The 23,715-nt window shown below is 37.6% G+C and overlaps 2 protein-coding genes and 1 long non-coding RNA gene across 7 annotated transcripts in view; 1 reads left to right on the plus strand and 2 right to left on the minus strand.

Annotated features, from left to right (window-relative positions):
- Positions 1 to 6,653, minus strand: part of LOC103697906 (beta-1,3-galactosyltransferase 7-like) — a 42,809-nt gene extending 36,156 nt beyond the window's left edge. The window contains exons 1-4 of one of the 2 annotated variants that reach the window (XM_039127375.3): positions 6,116 to 6,653; positions 5,870 to 5,969; positions 5,719 to 5,777; positions 5,414 to 5,616 (exon numbers count right to left, since the gene is read on the minus strand). In XM_039127375.3, the coding sequence (XP_038983303.2) occupies positions 5,414 to 5,616; positions 5,719 to 5,777; positions 5,870 to 5,969; positions 6,116 to 6,216 (463 nt within the window). In that variant the 5' untranslated portion in view covers positions 6,217 to 6,653. The remainder of the gene's footprint in view (positions 1 to 5,413; positions 5,617 to 5,718; positions 5,778 to 5,869; positions 5,970 to 6,115) is intronic. The other variant, XM_039127376.3, reaches the window with a different exon arrangement.
- A 4,299-nt stretch (positions 6,654 to 10,952) lies between these two features.
- On the plus strand, positions 10,953 to 11,343 carry LOC148702916 (uncharacterized). The gene is made up of 2 exons (XR_015967313.2): positions 10,953 to 11,077; positions 11,159 to 11,343. It is a non-coding gene; the product is annotated as an uncharacterized LOC148702916 (long non-coding RNA).
- Positions 11,344 to 15,875: 4,532 nt separating this feature from the next.
- LOC103696526 (uncharacterized) overlaps positions 15,876 to 23,715 on the minus strand; it is a 39,263-nt gene continuing 31,423 nt past the window's right edge. For 3 of the 4 annotated variants that reach the window (XR_015967312.2, XM_088701226.2, XM_088701227.2), the window contains 3 exons: positions 19,434 to 19,493; positions 17,494 to 17,883; positions 16,791 to 17,415 (listed from right to left, as the gene is read on the minus strand). Coding sequence is in view for 2 of the 4 variants with exons in the window: in XM_088701226.2 (XP_088557352.2) it covers positions 17,248 to 17,415; positions 17,494 to 17,883; positions 19,434 to 19,493 (618 nt within the window). In the remaining 2 variants the exon portion in view is untranslated. Of the gene's footprint in view, positions 16,328 to 16,390; positions 16,448 to 16,553; positions 16,755 to 16,790; positions 17,416 to 17,493; positions 17,884 to 19,433; positions 19,494 to 23,715 lie in introns of those variants that run through there. The other variant, XR_015967310.2, reaches the window with a different exon arrangement.

Below are 23,715 nucleotides of genomic sequence, written 5' to 3' on the forward strand. Positions count from 1 at the left end.
CATCAGGTACAAAGTTATGCGTGCGATGTTGGTTTGCAATCCCAGGAACTGGTAAAGTGATATCCCAACAGAGTAGGCTTCAGACTAGTACTAAGCATCTAACTTGCTCTTCTTTTTTCTTATTAGCAAAATTTTCATTAACTTTGCTCAGCCAAGATGGAACAAGAAGTCAAATGGTACCATGTTGATGCAGAAAACGTGGAAAACCAATGCCTAGTTCCGGTAAAATTAACAAAAATTATGAAAAATATATTAACTATATTTTTAGATATTACAATGATCCTTGTAAGGGATGCAGTGCACCTTAGGAAAAAGGCAAGAACAGGCTAGGGGTTTCCAATGTAAGCAATTTGGTACAGCTAACATTGGTCATTCAGAGAAAAGAACATTGATTGGCTGGCAAATTGCTCATAGCCAACATGCAACAACAGAACTTGAACATGGTGATATTTGTTTAAGAAATAAATGCTGCAGAAATGATGCAGACGCATTTAAAAGAGCTAGTTTATTAGAAAAATAAATTCTGATCTGCTACATGATTTTTGCAACAGAAAAGATGTAAACTAATTGAGGGAATGATAAGAAAGCATGACAATATTGCATTATTAAAAGATATAAAATAAAAAGGAGGAAAATCAAAGGAGATTTGTGATAAATATGTTTATGCATGCAGGGAAGTAGAATCACAATAATAGTGATATAAATATGGAAGAAATATTGGATGCGAATATGATGACTAATTGGCAAATAGCCATTATTTTAGCAACTTGAGTAGAATGGACAAAAATAGGATTAATGGACAAAATTGGATGCACTTTTAGGAGGAGATGGATGAATTGGTGCAATTTCTAATAAGAGAAAAAAATGAAAATCTTCATGATGTAGGATTTTCAAAAACAAGGCGTATGTTCACCAAGTTTTTTAGCATAGATTTACTATTTAAATATTTTTCTAATCATGTAGAAGAATTAATCAGAAATGTTAAATGTAGATATTTTCTGCTGAGGAAAAAAAAAAGTTACAACTGAGGAATGTTAACCACACAATACAAGAAAGTAATTGAAGGATGCTAAGAGCCAGAACGGAAGTGAGTCCATGAGTATAGCAGTTAGAATTAAAAGAAGAAAATATACTTCTTTTAGTTTACAAATAAAATATTAAAGATGCAAAATTGAAATTTTAACCAAAGCAGGAATGAAATCTGGTGGTACAGCATAATATTGGATTGCAAAAAAAGCTCCAAGAAAATCTAAAGGTCAGCAACATGAACATAAGGAATCATTGTACTTAAATGTAGTGACAATAACAAGTAAAAAAAAATTTATAAAATATCAAAGTTAAGTAGGCAAGAAAACTTACCAGGAAACTTTTATGGATTATGATGATCACATGATAAATAAGAGTCAGGTGTAAAAAAGCATCAAGCAGCGATATTGAGAGAACATGGCACAGTGTATGTCAAACACAATGCCAATTGTTCGATAATAACAGGGACCAAAGTACTACACAAAAGCCTGTGCCTATTGCACACTGACATTGTGCAATGCCATACAGTGTGCTAAGCCATGTTGGTCACACAGCTAGCAATGTGCTAGGGCTCATTGCAGACATCTTGGAATTGTGCCAATGTGCACTAAACCGATACATTCTGGCAAAGAACAACACAAACCAACACCAGAGTCAGTCTGTTATGCACAAGACAAAGGCACATAGTCCTGTATTTGCACAAATCAATGCAAATGACTAATACAATCATGCTACGCCGGTATGCCCTGTACCATACTAGTTCGGTACCAATATACGGTACGGAAGGCATACAGATACTCGGTATGCCCAACCAGCCTCGTACTATACCGTACTGAAATAATAATAGGGTGGCACTGGTACGAGACCCGGTACCAAAAAGGCGTACCTTGGATACAGTGATACATGAGTACATAACTCTATAGCATTCATATATTGTTGAAACCCTACATGCCATACAGCACAAGCTAGCATAACAAATTTAAACCATGGATAAAAATTGAGTAAAGTGCTAGCTAAATTTAGATAAGATACTCCACAGAATACAAGTTAAAAAATTTCTGAAGTTAGAATAAAGTATGTGAATGTAATATTACTCAAAACATAAATACAAAAAGAATCTCAACAAGGTTGATAGTCAAAACATTTCTTTTAGCATGATCATTGACTACTATTGGTTGTACCCAAGAATGGGCGCATTAATATGGAGAATATCAGTCTTTCTCTTCGCATGGGCCTCACTAGTCCAAGCACACACCACTAAGACAGGGTTGAAACCAATGAATGGACATATACCATATTTTCAATTCACAAGTTAATACATAATAAGTAGTCCTTCACCACTTCATCCATAGTGGTTACAAGCCATGCAGTTCTTTCATTATACTCATATTTTTATATATTTTATATATAAAGCAAGGTTCGCTAAATCGGCCAGTTCTGGCCAGAGCCAATCAGGAGGCCGGGTCGGCTCAGTTCGGGCTGAACCGGCCGATTCGGCTCGATTCAGCTTTCTTTGATATAACGTGAAGTAGATAGTTATACCATTTTTTGGGTTCATTTTTCCATTGTACCTTATTTTTTCAGTTCTTCCATTTTCTATATTTTTATTAGGCAGTTCTTTACCATATTCTTTTTCATTATACTCATCCATAAAGGACGATGAGTGAAGTGGATTGATGCTTCTGAGGTGGTGTCTAATTTTCAGGTGCCTTCAAGCTCAGGAAATTCCTGATAGCGAAATATTAAGCTCCTGGTTGGTTATATATTTGGAAATGATCAGGAGCAAGTACATATTTGATCACACAATATAACAGTGTTGACTTGGATGCACACCAAAACCAGAAAAAATAGATCTAAAAAATGAGTGTAATGAAAAAACTGCAAGGATTTCATCTACTAAGGACTAACTAATATGGTATGAATTTGTGATAAGGAGGCTCTAGTGGGAGGCTAGAATTTGTTTCAAAAGGTTAGATATGTAAGCAGAAAGATGTAGAAGCCTATGACAAAGCTTGAGTAGGAACATAAAAGAGAGGCTAATCATGGAATTCAACATGATTAGCTAAGCACATAATGATTAACATCGCCCCAAACTGTTCGAATAAGGCTTTTCTCTTATGGTTGTAGCATAGAACAAATAAATCTTGAATCATTTATACTGGCACTGAAACAGGTCATGTTTTACAATATAAAATATTATAAGGATTTAGACTTAGGGACATTAAACCCTTCAAATATCTTACATTATTGCTTCTTCAGGGATTAAAGTATTTCTGCCCTTTTATGTGTTGTACAAGGGATAACACGAGTACATGACACCACTACTAACTCAAAATATTAAAAGGAGGAAACTACTAGTTTAGAACAGTTTTTACTTCTATAACCTAATTTATTATTGCCCCCACTTCTCAATACATGAGAGCCCTTTCTAATACCAACATTCATAGATCAGCTGTTATTTTAATATCAACTTTTATTTTGAAATTATATTCCAATGAGCTAAAAATAAACCTAGATATCAAGAATAAGTAAATACCACCTCATATAAATGTTTTTTAAGCATGTCTATCTAAATTTTGTAAGGATACCACGAAATCTTCCATGCCCAAACCTTTTGCCTTCTACAGCATGCCATGGTGCAACAACTGATGCTTGTTCTTATGGCACTGATACCTAGCAAAGCATAAGCGGTAAGGGCATACTCAATTCTTTCTTAAAACTTCTAATTCAATGATAATCAAAATTTAATTCACCTTCCACATGACTCAAAGAAATATGAAGCCTGCAGATTTCTAGCTCCAACACCCTGTTACAGGCTTCTATTTCACTTATCTATCAGGCTTCAAATCCTTTAAAAAATTGCTCATTCAAGATCTATAATGGAAGGTACATGTAGGCCCTATATCCTTTTAAAAATCCATCATTCTCCAAGCTCTCCAAACTCTCCTTCTCACATCACCTTTTTTTCTGACAATAACAGCATTAATTTGAATCAAAGGCTATAACATTAATTAACCTGCAGAAAAATGTGATGACTTTTTCAATCATGATAAAAGATTGTCTGTTAACTGTTCTTTTCTTTTCAAGTTTGAGTTAATTTTCCAAAATCATTCCAGTCTTGGGGTTCAACTCTAATTCATATGGTTGATCATTAATTTTCAGAAAGCTAGTACAACAAGCAGATCTGCACAGACCAATCATATTATATGTCAGACTAATCATATCACATGTCTTTGAGTTTGAGCTTGAACAAGTCAAAGACTGGAAATATATATAAGCATAAAGCTTTTTAAAATTTCTATATGCCAAAGCACCTATGATTTTTTTTCTTTTCAATTTTTAGTTGGAAAAAACTATTTCCATATCTTGGGGGTTCAACTATGATTCAGTAAGGGTAACAATTGTTTTTCAGACAGCTAGTATAACAAGCAGATCCACACAGCCATTGAATTATGTATAAGATTATGTGTCTGAACAAGTGGTGCGATGCAAATATACATCAGTCTCAAGTTCTAAGGAAATTCTGTCATATCAAAAAAATGTTGAAGGAAATTTAACATTGCATTTACAACACAACATAAGAGTTCTCTATACAAAATCCACATTTCACACAAGAACAAACAACAAAAATGCAACTTCTAGTATATCATTATGAGAATGTAGTGAAATATCCACAAGTTAGTTTAGACATGACACTAGATAAACCAATAGTAATCATGAAATGAGGTAGATTAATAAGAGGATAACTATAGTAAGCTACAATAGCCGGAGCTTAATTTTGTGAAGAAAGTTGAGGAGCAGAAAAATGAACGCATCCAATAGAATGATACCAGATCAAGATCATTTTTCCATTATGATGAGAACCTAATTAGTGAAAGTAAGTGCTCGAGTCAAAATTATATTAAATAGTAAATAAAATTGGAGCATGGTTGATAACAACAAGACAATAACAAGTGATATTGGCTTTTGTTTATTTATTAAATCCTAAACTAAAAGCTAAAACAGAAGCAGCATTTGATGCCACATGATCATGGTCCCCTTGGCACTTTGAATGTTCATCCAGTTATTTCCCTGAATGAACAAATAAGCAAACAATAATATGATAATTTGGCTTCAGATATTTGAAAGTACATACTATAGAAAAAATGGAGCAAAAATTCTCCATCAAAAACTCATGGCCAGTAAACTTATTCCACTAGGAAAGAAAAAGGAAGTACTGCGAAATAACTTCACCCATGACGCAAAACTCACAGAGTAAACACATGGCATATCTAGAAGTGCCGATATAAATCATTCCAACTAGAAGAGAGATGGCAACCTCCAGATATTGTGCAAGCAAAATTGCAACTTAAAAAGAAATATAAAGTACAGTAGCAGCAGAGCCAACCTTGAGGCATCCATGTCTCTCTGATTGAGTCCCGTCTCTTCCTGCTGCTAAATGCAGTATTGATCCCAATCACAACAAAGGCCTTCTTCTTCACCTGGCTGGATGCTGAGATTGACGGTGAATGATCCATGCCAAGCAACTCTTGCAAACTCCGCTTGGCGGCCAGCTCCATCTGCAGCGTAGAGATCGTCTTGTCCAAAGATCTGATAACATTCAAATACCACCACAGTCCTACCAGTTCTCAAAAAACTAACAGACATATTAGTACATTTTCCCACAACATTGCATGGGATAAGTCTACGTACTGTATAGCCTCATGGGTCCTGGTGACCTCCCCCATAATATCCTTGTCTTGCCCAGGCTTCTAACATCAATAAGAAATAAAGAATGAACACCTCATTATGCATTGAAGCAGAATTTGCAAACGACAGCTAACTTTGGAAAGCTAAAATTTACCCGCTTGGTCGCACAATTCTCAGAAATGATTTGAAGCTCTTGTTCCTGCCGTCGCTGCCTCGAAATGATCTGATTGTTTAAATCTGGATTAGCCCAAAACCTGCGCAGACCAAAACCATTAAATGATGAATGAAATCAAAATTAAAAATCAAATCAAATCAAACCAAACAATTTCAAAAGGAAAAAAAATGAAAAATGTAATCCTTCCTAGAACCATAAGTAACCAAGATCAGTACAAAGCCGAACCTGTCTGTGAACAGCATTCCAAAGCCGAAGCTCATGATGCAGAGAATAAGAATCCATCTCAAACCCACTTTCCTCTCGCTGCCAATGCTCCTGGTCTTCATTTTACTTTTTATTTTCGCTTCCCTTCTCTCTTCTCTCTTGTCCCTCTCCTTCCACCGCTTCTCTCCCTTCGTTTGGTGGGCAAACAGAGAAGAAAAAGAATGATGGAGCGAAGACAGAACCGAGAAGAGGGGAAGAGAAAAGATAGAGGGAGGGGAGGGGAGGAGGAGAAAAGGCGCGTTGGTTGGAAATTCCAAGGCAGTGGGGAAGGCGAACACGAAGACGAGGAAGAGACGAAGGCAGCCGCGGAGAGCGTCAAAAGAGACGGCCAGGAAGGGGACGACCCGGCGGCTTCAAGCGGTCAACTTACCGTCCCCTGCGTCTGAGGAATAACCGAGGGAAGCGGAACCCCCGCTTCGCATGCGGACATGTGGCGCAACGAAAGGAAGGACAGGATAGGAGCAGACATCTCCCTCTCCGAGTCTTGATCTCGTTGTCTGGGACTGGCTGGAAATACGCTAAATTAGGCATGATTGATGATGGCAAAGTTAACATTGTGCGCGCAAGAAAGAGACCAACGTCTATCTTGCATAAGCGTTTGTTGGTTAGAATGGATCCGGATTTTATCTTTCTTGGAAACAGGATTCACTTTTCTTTGCAGCCATTGGATCATCGGCTGATCACTATAAAAATTGTGAAATTGTGGAGATGGATAAATTATAGAGTTCGGAGCTATTTCAGTGGGTGATCCAATTATTCATGTAATCCTTTTTCGTACAATTTCCTCAGTTTAGAATTACTTCAGCATTTAGTTGGCATGGACTGCATGCTTGGCTCTAATTGGCCAACTAATTCTGAATGGCAATGTTCGACTCGGAAACAGTATTTTGCTTGAAGAATTTCAAAGTTTTGATTAACTGAAGGAAGAAGTCATGTGGTGATGAAAACGTGCAAGTAGGGGCCAACAAGATGGATGAGGAAGACTATGGAGATGGTCCAAAGGCAAAGAAAGTAACAGTAATTTTCCACTCCTACTAAAATTTCTATTTTCCGTGAAAGTGTGAGAGAATCAATACAAAGTTGCATATTTCCCTCCAAAACATTGTTCCTAGAAAAATGAGTGAAAATGTGGCTTGCACAGTTTTTGTAACAACCCAGGACCTCGCCCAAAATAGCTAGCCGGAAGGTATTATTGGAGTTCATTGATCCTGTATAAGTACCCAAGATCTATCCAGCAAATAACCGATGTGAAACTAAACACACGCCCGCACGGATCCTCACATACTCCCCCGTTTAAGCCCTGACGTCCTTATCAAGCTAAGGGTTCAAATTTATTCAAATCTAATCACAAACACCACGATCGGCCCATGGTCAGCCCCAATGGATCCGTGCTGCAGTGTCACCTAGTCCACATAGGTTATGAGATGGGTCTGCTCTGATACAACTTAAGTTGTCATGCCTCCGACCCGAGATCGCGAGCCGGGGGTCCGCGCTAACCGCCGCACACCCGTAAGAAACTCTCCCCACGAGCATACAAGGGATCTTAACCAAATATCTCAAATATATATAATAATTTAACTAAATAAATGCAATCTTGACTAACTCAAGTCATAAAGTCTCACAGTTTTAAATACGCAGCGAAACAATAATTTATCAATATGCAAAACTTAGTTCTTTAAATAACAAAACATTACAATGTCTAACAATCATAAAAATTATCCAAGATGACAGTTCAACTTAAATAAATTCTAATTCAAAAATAGCTTGTGCTACTATTCTTCTAGTCGCTCTCCCATTTTGAAACCCCGATAGGTTAGTTCTCGGAATCTATAAAATAACAAAAAATTGTATAATGAAATAGACAGCCCAGTAAGTAATTAATACCTTAACTAGACAATTCATATAATAACATAAAATATAAATACAAATTACGACGAATCAGTATAATGACAATCAATTTCTTTTCAAACACAAATCCATTGAAATCCGTATCTTTCGAATATCCATATACATAATCATAAATTTGATTCAAAACAAATCACATTTAACTCAACAGCCTTTAACTACGACCACACTAATACCCTGTGGCTAGGCTAGAAATAGAACCGCACTTATACCCTGCGGAGTGGGCAGAATACCGTACTTATACCTTGTGAAGTGGGCCAGAATACCACATTTATACCCTGTGGAGTTGGCCAGAATACCACACTTATACCCTGTGGTGGAGCCAAAATTGCCAATACATAACCTCCAATTGGCAACGTCCAGAACATAGCAGGCTGAGAGTTCCAAATCTGATGCACATCAAAAATCTTTTGGTAACATAATAGACATATTATAATCCGATTTAAATATGCATATACGATGCAAGAACAGTAAATATAACAATAGTTCGAAAAATATTATTCCAATTTATATATCTATTTTTCATTCAAATCATCATCTCATAAAATTCATAAATCACATATAAATTCATTAAAAATTTATTCGATGCAAAAATAATATTATATAAATAAAAAATCTAGAAAAAGCAGTTCATTACTTACTTCGAACGCGATCTACAACAAATCCAATTAATCTCACAAATTCCTTGCAGAACCTAATATCCAAAAATCATATTTTTCTTTTAAAATTCACCACAATATATATATAAAACTTAAATTTTAATATTTTTCCATTGCTAACCCTGCAGAAGTGCCTAGCATCCCGGATTCGGGTTCGGGTTCGGGTTTGGGTTTATACCAAATCTGATCTAACATCGGTTATTGTGATCTGATCGGATAGTTTCCTACGGGTGTGCGGGGGTTGGTGCGGATCCCCGACTCGCGATCTCGGGTCGGAGGCTTGATAACTTAAGTGGTATCAGAAAACGAATGGATAAATTCTAAGATAAGAAAATCTGACATAACATGAGTATAGATGGGGAGACACTAGGGACATTGGGACGTTAGTGTGGTGAATGGAATTATTTGACATTGGTCAGATAAGATGACTTTGATTTGAAGAGTGTTATGACTTGATTTGGAAGAAGTATTCTCTAGTGTTGAGCTGCATGTACGAAAATTTCATGGACGAAATTTCTTTTAAGGGAGGAAGGATGTGAGACATTGGAACTGGGCCGGTCCACTTGACCGGCCCAACCCCAAGTCTTCGGCCTCACTTGCGTCGCACGTGAGGGCACGGGATGAAGGGAGCCATCCCGTAGAAGAAGGATCCCCTAGTTTTTCTAGGATATCTTCCTCCTCTTCTGAGGCCATCCGAAGAAGTGCAGCCGCCGGAGAGAGAGAGAGAGAGAAAGAGAGAGGGAGCCGTTGAAGCCGATCTTCTTTAATCCGGGTGCTCCTCTCCTTCCATTGCCTCCGAAGAGAAAGAAAATCGTCGGATCCTCACCGGAACTGAGGTAAGAGTTCATACTCCTCTTCTCTTCATCTCTTGGCACTTGGATGTGATTCTTCATATGTTTGAGCCGGCCAATCGCCGGAGTTTGGATTCGGGATAGGTTGCCATGTTTCTTCGTCGTCGGCTCGTGTTCACCGCCGTTGGCTCGCGTTCACCGCCGTCGGCAGTCGAGGTTGGCCGAGCCTACCTCGCCACCTCTTGCTGCCGACAGGGTTGGCCACCGCGACCGCCCTTGGACTCGACCGAGGAGGGAAGAAGAAGAAGAAAGGGGGGTCTCAGGTCCCCTGTTCCGCCAAAGAAGAGAGGAGTCGGGAGAAGAGGGAGAGGGAAGAAGAAAAAGAAAAGAAAAAGAAAAGAAAAGAAAAGAAAGAACATAATAGACATAACCCCCAATTGGCAGGGGCCAGAACATAGTCAGGCTGAGAGTTCCAAATCTGATGCACATCAAAATTCTTTTGGTAACATAATAGACATATCATAATCCGATCATATACGATGCAAGAACAGTAAATATAACAATAGTCCGAAAAATATTATTCCAACTCATATATCTATTTTTTAATCAAATCATCATCTCGTAAAATTCAAAAATCACATATAAATTCATTAACAATTTATTCGATGCAAAAATAATATTATATAAATGAAGAATTTAGAAAAGGCAGTTCATTACTTACTTCGAACGCGATCCACAACAAATCGAATTGATCTCACAAATCCCTCACATAACCTAATATCCAAAAATCATATTTTTCTTTTAACATTCATCACAATATATATATATATATATATAATTTAAATTTTAATATTTTTCCAATACATAGTCCGATCTAAATATGCATATACGGGTCCCACACAGTTATTTGCTGGATAGATCTTGGGTACTTATACAGGATTAAGAAACTCAAATAATACCTTCCGGCTAGCCATTTTGGGTGAGGTCCTAGGTTGTTATAAGTGGTATCAGAGCATGAATGGATAAATTCTAAGAGTGTTAGTGTGGTGAATGGAATTATTTGACATGACATGAGTGTTGACATGACATGAGTGTAGGTGGGTAGATACTAGGGACATTGGGACGTTAGTGTGGTGAATGGAATTATTTGACATTGGTCAGACAAGATGACTTTGATTTGAAGAGTGTTATGACTTAATTTAGAAGAAGTATTCTTTAGTGTTGAACTGCATGTACAAAAATTTCGTAGACGAAATTTCTTTTAAGGGAGGAAGGATGTGAGACCTTGGAACTGGGCTGGTCCACTTGACCGGCCTAACCCCAAGTTTTCGGGACGCACGTGAGCGGGATGAAGGGAGCCATCCCGTAGAAGAAGGATCCCCTAGTTTTTCTAGGGTGTCTTCCTCCTCTTGTGAGGCCATCCGAAGAAGTGCAGCCGCCGGAGAGAGAGAGAGAGAGAGAGAGGGAGGGAGGGAGCCGTTGAAGCCGGTCTTCTTTGATCCGGGTGGTCCTCTCCTTCTATTGCTGCCAGAGAGAAAGAAAGGCGTCGGATCCTCACCGGAACTAAAGTAAGAGTTCATACTCCTCTTCTCTTCATCTCTTGGCACTTGGATGTGATTCTTCATATGTTTGAGTCGGCCAATCGCCAGAGTTTGGATCCGGGATAGGGCGCTCTGTTTCTTCTCCGTCGGCTCGTGTTCACCGTCATCGGCTCGCGTTCACTGCCGTCGGCAGCCGAGGTTGGCCGAGCCTACGTCGCCACCTCTTGCCGCCGACGGGGTTGGCCACCGCGGCCGCCCTTGGACTCGACCGAGGAGGGAAGAAGAAGAAGAAAGAGGGGTCTCGGGTCCCCTTTTCCGCCAAAGAGGAGAGGAGTCGGGAGAAGAGGGAAAGGGAAGAAAAAAAAGAAAAGAAAAAAGAAAAGAAAAGAAAGGAAAAGAAAAGAAAGAAAGAAAAAAAAAAGAAAAAAAAAGTGAAGGGAGGGGGGTGGTTTATGGGTATAAACCCAAACCCGAACCCGAGGTGCTAGGCACTTTTGCAGGGTCAGCCATGGAAAAATATTAAAATTTAAGTTTTATATATATATTGTGATTAATTTTAAAAGAAAAATATAATTTTTGGATATTAGGTTCTGCGAGGGATTTGCGAGATTAATTGGATTTGTTGTGGATCGCGTTCGAAGTAAGTAATAAACTGTCTTTTCTAGATTCTTCATTTATATAATATTATTTTTGCATCGAATAAATTGTATAATGAGCTAGACAGCCTAGTAAGTAATGAATACCTTAACTAGACAATTCATATAATGAATACCTCAATGGGCTAAAGTCTTTTAGTTGAGATAATGAGAGCATAGGCTACCATTTCAAGCTTATGGTACTTTATCTCAACACCTCGGAGGACTCAGCTCATATAATAGATCAATCGTTGTACTCCATCTTCTTCATGAATAAGAACTGAGCTTGTGATGAAAGGAGATACCGCAAGATAGACATAAAGCATACTTTCTAGGCTCGGTTTGGTGAGAAGGAGTGACGCGCTGAAGTTTTGCTTGAGTTGGTCAATGGCGGTCTAGCACTCCTTGGACCATGGAAAGTCTTCGATCAGCCTCAGCATTTTGAAGAAAGGTATGCATTTTTCAACTGATCTCGCCACAAACCTACTCGATGCCACCATCTAGCCTACTTAGTGCTAGACCTCCTTTTTCATCTTTAGCCGCATCATTTCTACTAAGGCATGGATCTTTTCTGATTGGCTTCAATCCCATGCCAAGTGACTATGAATCCAAAAAAATTCCTATAGTGCCTCCAAAGATGCACTTGCTTGGATTAAACTTCATATTGTACTTTCTTAATGCAGTGAATACTTCCTATAGGTCGATCGTGTACTGCTTGGTCTCTTTGCTCTTTACCAATATGTCATCAAAATAGATCTCCATATTACGACCAATCTGGTCCTTGAAGATCTTGTTGAACAAGCGCTAGTAAGTAGCTTTAGTGTTATTTAGTCCAAACGACATGACCTTGTAGTAGTATAGCCGTAGTATAGCCCTTTATCAATGATGACAGAGGTTTTTTCTTCATCCTTGGGTTTCATCATCATTTGATTGTAGCTCGATAACACATCCATAAAGCACAGCATTCGATGCCCCAACATCTCATTGATGAGCTAGTCGATCCTTGAAGTTGGGAAGCTATTCTTGGGACAAGCTTCGTTGAGGTCGGTGAAATCAATGCACTCCCGTCACTTCCCAGTGGCCTTATTCATGAGGACGATGTTTGCTAACCAGTCGAGGTTGGAGATTTCTCAGATGATTCTGGCTGCAAGGAGCTTGTCCACCTCCTTGTCAATGGCATGTTGCCCCTCAAGGGCAAAGCTCCTTTTCTTTTGCAAACTAGTCTAAATGCCAGGCCCATGCTCAACTAGAATGACCACATTAGAGCTTTTACCTTGCATATCAGAGGCTAAGCGAAATTTTGGCATTGGTCCGGAGGAAATCCATCACCTATGCTTTAGTAGCCTCATCAGAATTGACTTCAATTTGTACTGTCTAGCTTAGGTTCACTTCACTGAGAGGAACTTGAAGGAGTTCCTTAGATAGTTCCCTCCTTTTCTGCTTTTGCTCATCATGACCATTGAAGCCTTCTCTTTGGAGTGCTTCCATAGGCTTCTTTCCTTGGAGAGTTGCCACATAGTACTACCGAACCAGTGTTTGGTCATCGCAGACTTCTCTTATGCCATGTCTAGTTGGGAACCTCATAAGTAGGTAGTAGGTAGATGCTTCAATGCGAAGGGTGTTCAACCTAGATTGGCTAGGATGGCATTGTACGCCAAGGAGAATTCTACGGCCAGGAAATCGAGCATTATAGTTTCTTTCTTTGAGGCCCGACTAGTATAATTGGGATGAAGACAACCTCTTTTACAGAGATGGGGTTTCATGAGAATTCAATCAAAGAAGAGTTTATCCTCTTTAATAGGTCAATAAGCATATTCATCTTGCAAAAAATCTCATAAAATAACTCATCCGCTGAGCTTCCATTATATACCAAAATACATTTTACATCATGATTAGTATCGATTAAGGAAACTACAATGGCATCATCATTCAAAGTCTGTACGCACTCTATATCAGCCTCCGAGAATGAAATCATCTCACCCGGTCTCTGACTTCAGATTAGAGCTTCCTGCTTAGGCAAAGCGCATTAAGTTCATTCGTGCAGACGAGCTCATTCCACCAGTCGCTGGACTGCCTGAGATAGTGTTGATGATGCCCATAGTAGGCCGATTGTTGATTTGTTGCTCGGGAGCAAGTAGCCGTTGCCTAGTGTTTTTCTAATTTTATGGGTGGTTGATGAAACACTCAAGATACCTTTACTGGATAAGGACCTTGATCTCGTTCTTGAGTTATTGGCAGTCTTCGGTGTCATGGTCGAAGTCTCAATGGGATTTGTAGAATTTGTTTTTATCCTTTCTGGTAACTTTCTTCATCTTCCAAGACAATTTCACGTAGCCCCAGTTTTTGATCTCCATCAAGATCTACATTAGAGGGGTATTGATAGATAAGAACCTCTCAAACTATCATGGTGGACTCCACGATCGATGAGGACTATTAACCCTAAAGAATTTATTTTGATGATACAAACTAATTGAGCAAAAAGATAACTAATCTATTGCCTTAAGTTTAATTGAGTGATTTCAAAAAGCAAAAAAGAAAGCATTCAGTTACTCTCAAATGAAAATCATCTATTTGAAGCTCCATGTCAACAAGAACTAGTCCAAAAAGGCCATGAAAACATTCCTTGGAAGCTCAGATAAAGAATTTCATTCTAAGCTACCTTAAAAGTTGATTCCAAGTTTGCAACAAGTCGACCTCGACACAATGTTACTATCTGATACGTCTTCACAAGCTGACTCAGCAAATCACGAGTCAACCCCAAAGCAGTCTTAGAAGACAAATAGAAAATCATGGAATTCATGGCTTTGACGAGTCGACACATGAAGAGCTCAAGTCGACTCTAGTCTAATGATAGTCGACCCTAGAGAAAAATGGACCGATCCCTAAATGGCCATATAGAAAAATAGAGAGCTGAAAAATTCATCACAACATCAAGTCAACCTATGGAAAACATAAGCCGCTCTATTCAAACAAAAGTCGACCCCAAAGACAAACGAGTCAACCCCTAAATAGCCACAATAAAAAAGCAGAAAGCAGTAAAACTTAGTTTTTTAGAGTCGACCCTTGAAAATAATGAGTTGACCCCTATCATCAAACAAGTTGCCCACTGAATTAAGAGTCGACTCCACAAGTATCACAAATGAAAGACAAAGCACAGCCAAAGCAGCTGCATGTTCGAGACGACTTCTAAAGATCACAATCAACTCCTAAAAATCTCGAGTCGACTTTTGAAAATGTTGAGTCGACCCCTCTGCGTCTAACAACAATAACAACTATTTTTTTGGGAATCATAATGGTTGTTTTCATCTCTCAACAGCTCTGTTAAACTATCTAATAGCTATAATTGTGTTCCAACCTTTTTCAAAGGGTATAAATACATGAAAACACCAAGAGCATAAAGAAGCACTAGAAGAGAGCAAAATAAATATCAAGTGCAAACAAGAAATGAGAGCTTCAAGAAAAAAAATCATTCAAGGGTATTTAAGGTGAACTAAACGATCACATCTTCTGAGAGTTGATGAAAACTAAGAGTTGATGAAGTGCCTTGAAAACTAAATGATCCATTTATTGTTTTGTATTCATTATTCAGGAGCTGTTCTTTAGTGTGCTTACAGCTTATTCTTTTTATACTTTATTGTAACAAGTTTCAAAAATTGATACTTGAAAAAAAAAATCCATCCAAAATTTGAATTAGATTGTGTAGATTTTGATTAATTTTCGGAAAAATCAACTGAATCGATTGTGAGTTCGAGTAAAACAATCGGTGCAGATTTTCGTTGATAGCTTAAAAAAATCAACTAAGTAATTCTAAGCCTGTGGAAAACAAAATTTTGGTGTAAAACTAGAAAATATAATATTTTCAGATGCCAACCAGCACTTCATTTTGGTGCCATCCTAGCTTCAAATAATCAAAATTTTATATTTTCAGGAAAAGACTTTCCTCCTAATGCAAAAATCTAAGCCATACATATCAGCAATAATCCTGAAAGAGGTGAGCATCACCTCTGCAAACAAAAATATACTATGCAAGATATTTGTTGACAGAAGGTCAGCACAAGATTACAGCAGAAGAAAAGAAGATATGTAGTAGGAAACACTACGCATCAAACATCATGTAGTTCCTCTATAAAGAATGTTAAAGATGCCATCAAGAAATAACGGAACAAAGCTATAACTACAAAACCTTCAAATGACTCATAAAATTCCATTAAACTCAATGGTGGGAGGGGTGAAAGAGTATTCTGCTAAAACCTCCCAAATATCAGAGCGTTACCATTCCCATGCTGCCAGCTAAGCCAGCCCACATTTAACACTGTACGTTAACAAAGATGACAAATATTACAATGCGAGGAACTAAGCAGGACTAAATAATAGACTAATGCCAATCATAGCCGTTCAATTTACAAAGCAGATACCATGAACCGCTGCAAGACTAGTTCAATCAGGGTTGATGCATTTTCCCATCACATCGCCTTTTATAGCTAAGAAAGCCCACTGAATTTTAAATCATCTGAAGACGAGATTTTCAAGAAGAGATGCACTGTGAAAGCAAAGTAGGATAGAATTGTAAGCTGTCCACACCTTTGCTTGTTTAAATTTCCCATGACCTAATCTCTTCAATTAGTATCCGGCTAGACCATTCCTGCAATTACAGCAAAGGTATTATCAACTGCAAATGTGCACCAGTACTTGATCAAGAACATACATAGATCTGAAGCAATTCATCACAAATATACTCTTGAGCCAAGCCCTAGACAGCTACCTGCCAGAAAGCCAACCCACATGCAAATGACACAATCAGAACAGTTTTCCAGGAAGCATCATAACAAAAGCATATGAGAATTTAAAAAATAAAACCAAGAATTTACCTTTCAGTAGTGTTGAGGGAACCAAGTATCACAACCTAGTAACCCCTTAGTTAAGAAATATTGTGCAACACAAACAACAAACTTTTGTGGCAACAGCCGAGGATTGTGAACTTTGGCGGCCATGACCATTAACAATTGCTGAATTTGATATCAACTGTGCAATATCTGAATTCCAATCATTTCATTGCAATATCTGAGATACTGTAACAGAAACCATGTCAAAAAAAATCAGCCTAGTTGTCCTAAAATTAGCTCAGACCTAAGTATGGATAGATGCCATGGTAAGAATATACAAAATATTTTTACAAAATCTGCAACCTGATTGATTCCTATATTCCTCATATACAGCTGCAAGGAAAGAGCCAATCTTCCATCCCTTCAACTGTGCAGCCAAAGGATGGCAACCAGTCAAGTGATGGAAGCCACATGATACATTAATGGAAACTCACTCTAACCCTTTGTACAGTTGCTCTCAGATTGATATACAAAGTTGGTAATCAGAACTTTCCGAATCACGGCACCATCTCTTGTATAGGTACATTGGCCAGCCTCTATCCCTTTGACTGACTACTATCTCTTTTCCACTGGCAGCAGTACATCGTCAACCAAGGGTCAATTCCCTTTTGTAATTATACATCAGGGATAGTGATGGCCTTAACAGTTAGAACAAACACCAACAGGCTCTTCTTAGGTCCTACCCACCAGGTTCTCGTGGTTCACGAGACTCCGAATCATGGGCAAGCGGCTTCTCTTTGGAAAGACAACCGACGGGAACATAAGCAAAACCTTTAGGAAGCCGTTGATTTTGCATTGATGCTTGGTCAGAAGTCATCATAATCTCCTTCTGGAAGGTTTCCTTGTGCTGCAAAAGAAGTATGGCCACATGAGTCAGCATCACACTCAAGATGTATAATTTGCATCCTTGAAGAGATTCAAATACCTTTCTAGTCTTAGAGTTTTTTTCTCCATCTTCTGAATTGCAGAAGGCAATGGATACAGACCTATTTGGTAGTTTCTTGCCAGCATAAGATGCCCTATCAGCTAATTTCCGCTTTGTTGATGGTTGAGAAGTGGAGCTGTCTTCAGTGCTTCGATCAGTAGCCCTACTATGCAAGGAGCGCCTAATTGAACGCTTGCCAGAAACAGTACTATCCACTGTGACATCATCAGACCTTTGGATTGTTCCACTGTAAGATTTATTATTTATAGAAGTGGTGGCAGATTCTGAACTGGCCCCAGGAGGGAAGAAAGAACTCCGTACAAGGACCGAGAAAGCAACATAATCCCTTCTTGAAGCAAGTATGTCATGCGAACAAAGAACCAAGTCTCTCTGCCCATATTTTAAAAGTTAACAAGGAATATGCATCACAAACTGCTATAGGTTTATGTCCATGAAATAGCTGGTATATATGGAAGAGAGAATAAAACATCATGCTGACGTATGCTTTCCACTTTTCGAACAGTAATGTTAGAAATGAAAATCCATCATGATGAATATTAGTTCGGATCATACAAATAGTTTTAGTAAAATGAACTCAAATATGTATTTACAAATTAATATCATATATCAAAACATGGGTCACAGAGTTAAAATACAGCACCATATCTCGAATGCCACCTAACAATGTTAGGAACTGGCATAAACAAGTCTGAGGGTAAAAACAAAGAGGGGTTGGCCAAAAGAGAGTGGAGAAAGGGAGCCACTATTTCCTATTTGCGAGAAGTTCAAGTCGATAGGTCAATTTCTTTACAGTTTGGCCAAAAAGGATCAGATCCTTGTCCATCATTCCTATATAGTGGTTCCATGTTGACTCGTTGGCAAATTCAGTCTAAGGCCAGTAAGCAGCTAGACCAGACATAGAAGCCCGTTTCCGATCTAGCATGCACCAATATCTGAATTTGCCAACTCATTGCAAATGGAAGTCTACTTTGGAGTTAATGCTCAACCAACATGACCAAATCATTGGACATGTCTGCCTAGATCTGCCTAGTATGATGCATTTATCTGACTCGCCTGAGAGTATAGCATGCATGAAACGGTTGGTTGTCTATCAATCTTGGAGAATCATGTAATATGCCTGCCGCATATCCAGATTTTAACAGAAAAATGTAATATTTTTGTTTGATAATCTTCTATGCTGAAAAATTGCTTCAAATGGTATCTTTACAACAACTTATTATCTGATTTTGTTGGGTACTTAATTCTATAGTATCTGAAATTCTATAAAAAACAACAGGAATCAGCAACTAATAGTGTAAACTGTTCCACTAAAAACTTGATAGTTCCAACAAGATACTGAGAGCAATGTTTGTGCTAGAAATTCAAAAATTTAGGGATGAACATTTTAAAAGAAAATAGGCATGGTCTTACAGATATGCAGCATGAATTACTAATTGGATCTGGACTAAATATCTGAAAGTAGAGAACAAATTCAAAAAGAAAACTAGGACCCAAACTGAAACTGGATATGTTAACATATCCAAAATTGAATCTCAACTCAAACATTTTATAGAGTTTGAATTTAAATTTCAAGTGGATCTAACTGTTCAGCAATAACCATAAGTTTAGATTATGAAATAAAAATAGATGTGCAATTGATGAACATTCAAGACATCATTCTAACAAAAGATAACGAGACATGTATATCATCATACAGATATTACATTACAGTGGTTTAAAGCTGCAGTTTGTGCAAAGCTTATGAGAAAGTAGAAGGCAACGTGTGTTGTGCAGATGTTACATTAAACTGCATACATTTCAAATAGAACTCAAGCAGCCCAAAAAATGACATGAATATTTGATATTCATTAATAATCAAAGGAATCAATATACAGTATTGTTCAATAATATACATGAATATCACTAAAGGAATTAATTACCTTTAGCTTTTCCCTTTTGATAATTCGCTCACAAAGAAGACGCAGTTTCTCTAATTCAACCTGCCGTAAGGACCTTGATTAGTGGAATCAATTGCGCTTTTGTTATCAGCAAGCATGAAAGGCTCTCAATAAAAAACAGTAAACATTATATCAGATAAAACTTCAGAACATATATTATTTCAGTCTCAATCACTACTTTGTTGTTTCTAAGGGGACCTCAATAATTGAACAAGTTCAGATGCAATGACACCTGCTGGTTTTTATTTACATAATTAGCAAGGGCTTGGATGACAAGTAAAAGGTAAACCATGGGGACTAGAAATAAACAAATGAAATGTAGACTAGAATGGTTAACTCAAATGATCTAATAAGTCGTCAAACAAAATTGGAGTTAAGCTCAAAATCCTGACAAGTAAAACACTATTGGATACAAAATGAGCAGTATTAAGTAAATTTAAGGTGGCAGGACACAACATATAAGTCAAAAATTCAAATGGGGACCATAATTAACATATCCTAAATAAATGCACCAACAGTACAGTAAGTCTGGTTCTTATAAACCATAAAACATATCCCGACATCAATATCGATCCATTATATAACAACTAGATGCATGCAAAGAATCTCCCAATAATTGACTATTTTTAGATTAACTAGATTATTGATTACAGTTACAAATTCCAAATTCAGATGGCCCACCTCCATTAGTATGAATATGATTTAAGCTCAAATCCCATTGATAGAACTGTTTGCTCGCTCTCTCTCTCTCTCTCTCTCTCTCTCTCTCTGTGTGTATGATTCCTTGTGTTTCTGTCTCTATTTGTGTGTTTCAACATGCATGTCTATGTTTAGTAATACCTTATTCTCCATGTTAACCTCCAATTAAGTCATTCTTTTGTTTTCAACTTTCAATTTTGCATTTCAACCACAACAATAAACCAATATATACAAAATAGACATACTAATCGCCACCACTGCTACTTGAAAAATTTGATTTTAGGTTTCTCAATATGATGCTCTCTTTACAACACTTTGGTACTCAAGGCATAAAAAAAGAATTTTCAATTATTGCAGCTCAAATATGTCTGAACTCATTTCTTCTCAAATAATAAGTACTACACTAGTTGAGCACATGCAGAATTTTCCATTTGGGCCCAATTAACAGCGTTGCTACCATCCAAACCCAAGACACCAACATTCCTTAAAGCTTCCTAATCTGTATAAGTCGATGAGAAAATTGGTAATACTTCGAAATTGTTAGATAGGCTGCCTAAATCAGTTGGTTTAAGCAAGAAACTTGGTACAATCTCATAAAAAAGCACTGATCCAGGAAAATGAGGTCATCAAACCAATAAAGCGATGCGGACTTATAACTAATAAATAAATTGACTGTCATGATTATTATCGATAGAATCTGAAACATTAAGCATATAATCTCATGTTTAAAACCATTACCAATATTAACCAGACACAGCAAAACAAGGTTTTTAGTCATGTCCCATGGGGATATGACATCACAGCTCGAATGCCTATGACAAGCCATCGACATGGCTGGCCTAGCAGATCAAACATCTTGCCCCCAAAAAAGGAAAGCTCATATCTCAAGCATTGCCCACAAAGGAAAGAGAAAACGTAAACAGAAAAAAAATAATTCCTAGCCTAAATTTTTTAGCCAATGAAGATGGAAGGAAGAAAGGGGGAAAAAGCTAAATCCAAGAAATGAGAGAGAAGTGGTAAGAAAAAGGATAACTTGCTGTTCATTTCTACCATCACTCTCTCAAATTTTTTGTTTCTTTTTTCCTGGCACCCTGTTTCAGTTAAAACAAATGGGCAAAGAGAAAGGAGAGAAATCGAATTGCTCTCATTTGTTTTGGAAAAAAGGAACATAGAGAAATCAGTTCTCTGCAAATCCACAATTTTTCTCTCCAAAAGTGGACAGATTTGGAGAGAAAAGAAAACTTGCCCCAAAACCGAGCAGAATGGTGGAAAAGGACTCATGTAGCCAACCCCAACTAGTTTGGGATCAAGGCTTAGTTGAGTTGAGTTTTTCTTGCCCCAAGACCGAGCAGTCCAAATAAATTTTCTTCTCTCTCGTGCATTGGAACTAGAGAGTGTCAAATTGTTTTATTATCTCTCCTCCTTATTCTCTTCTTCTCACTTCTCTCCATTGCATCCCAACAGTGTTAATCTGAACATAAGGAGTGGCAGGGCCTAGTTTGAGGCATTGAGTGCTTCTGGTCAGAAAAGGGCCTAAACCCTAGAGACTTGACCAAATCCCATCTTAAATGAGATATTATGCTGAGCCAAACCTCACTCCAACAGAAATCCTAATTTTTTTGTAAATTACTATTTTATAGTACATAGAGTTGGTATTATGGCTAGCTTTCTTCTACCCAGCATGGGACTGAGCTGGCATATTATTATTATGGCCGGTTTTCTCCAATTTTACCCAAATGTCAAATTTGCCCTCACAACTTACCAAATCTGTACATAGTACAAAATTTCAAATTCATTTAACTCTCCACGCTCCACTTCTTGTGCACATCTCTAATCTTATTTCTCTAAAAGTTAGTAAATAGATACATATGTATATAGATACACATATATATGTGTGTGTATATATGTGTGTGTGTGTGTGTATGTATATGTATGTATATGTATGTATGTATATGTGTATGTATATGTATGTATGTATGTATGTATATGTATGTATGTATGTATGTATATGTATATGTATATGTATGTATGTATGTATGTGTATGTATGTATGTATGTATGTATGTATGTATGTGTATGTATGTACATGTGTATGTATGTACGTACATACGTATGTATGTTGTATGTATGTATGTTTATGTATGTGTGTAAGCCTTGAATTAGGATCAGGATGAAAAGGAGCTGAGACTAGGGTGGGGCAAGCCTGGTGAAATCTCTACTACTAATCTCACAAGCTTATCTATCGAACTGAATAAAATAGTGGACCCACATCCGTGGCTTCCTAGCTAATATGAATGTCTGTATGTATATATATACAAGCATATATATTATGTGTGTGTGTGTGTACAAGCATATATATATATATACACACACACACACATACAAATTACAATACATATATATGCATGTATCTATATATATATGTATGTATCTATGTATATGTATGTGTACATATATGTATATGTATGCGTACATATACGTATATGTATATACATACATATAAACATATATATATACAAGGTTTTTGGGCGATTTTTCATGTTGGATACTTTGAGGGCACATGGACACTAGACACAATGTCCTATGTCCCAGTAAAATTGCCATTATCTTTTCCGAGGAACATAATACTGTCATTATCATATTGGACTAGACATAAATCGCATGCAATCATGACAGTTTTTTAATGTTGTTATATCTGGTAGTTGTACTCACCAAGCAAAAGTCTGATAAATATTAATGGATGATCACAACAAATCATGGATGGGAACACCAATGATGATATATCTTATAAGAGATGACTGTAAGGTGAAAACATTCAGCGCATAGGGACTCAGACCCATCGACTGTCGTACTGCCTCGAATCACATACCGTATCATACTAAGTCAGAATCAGTAAAAAAACTCATATTTGGTTTGGTACAAGCCCCGTACTGAGGCATACCGAGCTACGTACCAACCCATATCATGGCATACCGACTTGTACCAGAACGTACTAAGACAAAAAGTGAGAAAAATAGTTTGGGATCTGTTTCAGTATAGGGTGCATACTATACCATACCGACCTATACCGAATTGGTAACATACTAGTATAATACCCGAAATCATGATTATGGACCTTGATCAGACCATCTTCTTTTATGGTATAGTTTCTTTAGGGAAAACATTATGATGAAGATGGAAGGCATTTTTATATATTTGGGATTTGGTAGTCATAAATTATATAACTTGTGCATGCAAACTTGCCATATTTGAAAGGCAAGGAGCAAGCTTACAAGAGCAGAATCCAAAGGCTAGTTTTTTCTAGCTTCTTCTAAAACCCACTTTTTGACAAATGATTCTTGTAGAAGAACTTCCTGAATGCTGTTACCAACGACCTATTACCTTTTGCTATTTTAAAAGCATAGTTTGCATTACCAGAACGTAGTAGCTTGTATCGGGTGTACTGACCCATGCAGATAGTGAAATGATACTCCATGAACTAGAGTTCCAAGTTTCGACACCAAGAATCAGATCATGTCAACACATCTCTAATTAGTTGCTGGTATGGGTAACAAAACTGGTACTG

Source organism: Phoenix dactylifera, chromosome 7 (assembly GCF_051530095.1).
Source record: "Phoenix dactylifera cultivar Ajwa chromosome 7, Ajwa_hap1_PhDact_Kaust_v1.1, whole genome shotgun sequence".
NCBI lineage: Eukaryota > Viridiplantae > Streptophyta > Magnoliopsida > Arecales > Arecaceae > Phoenix > Phoenix dactylifera.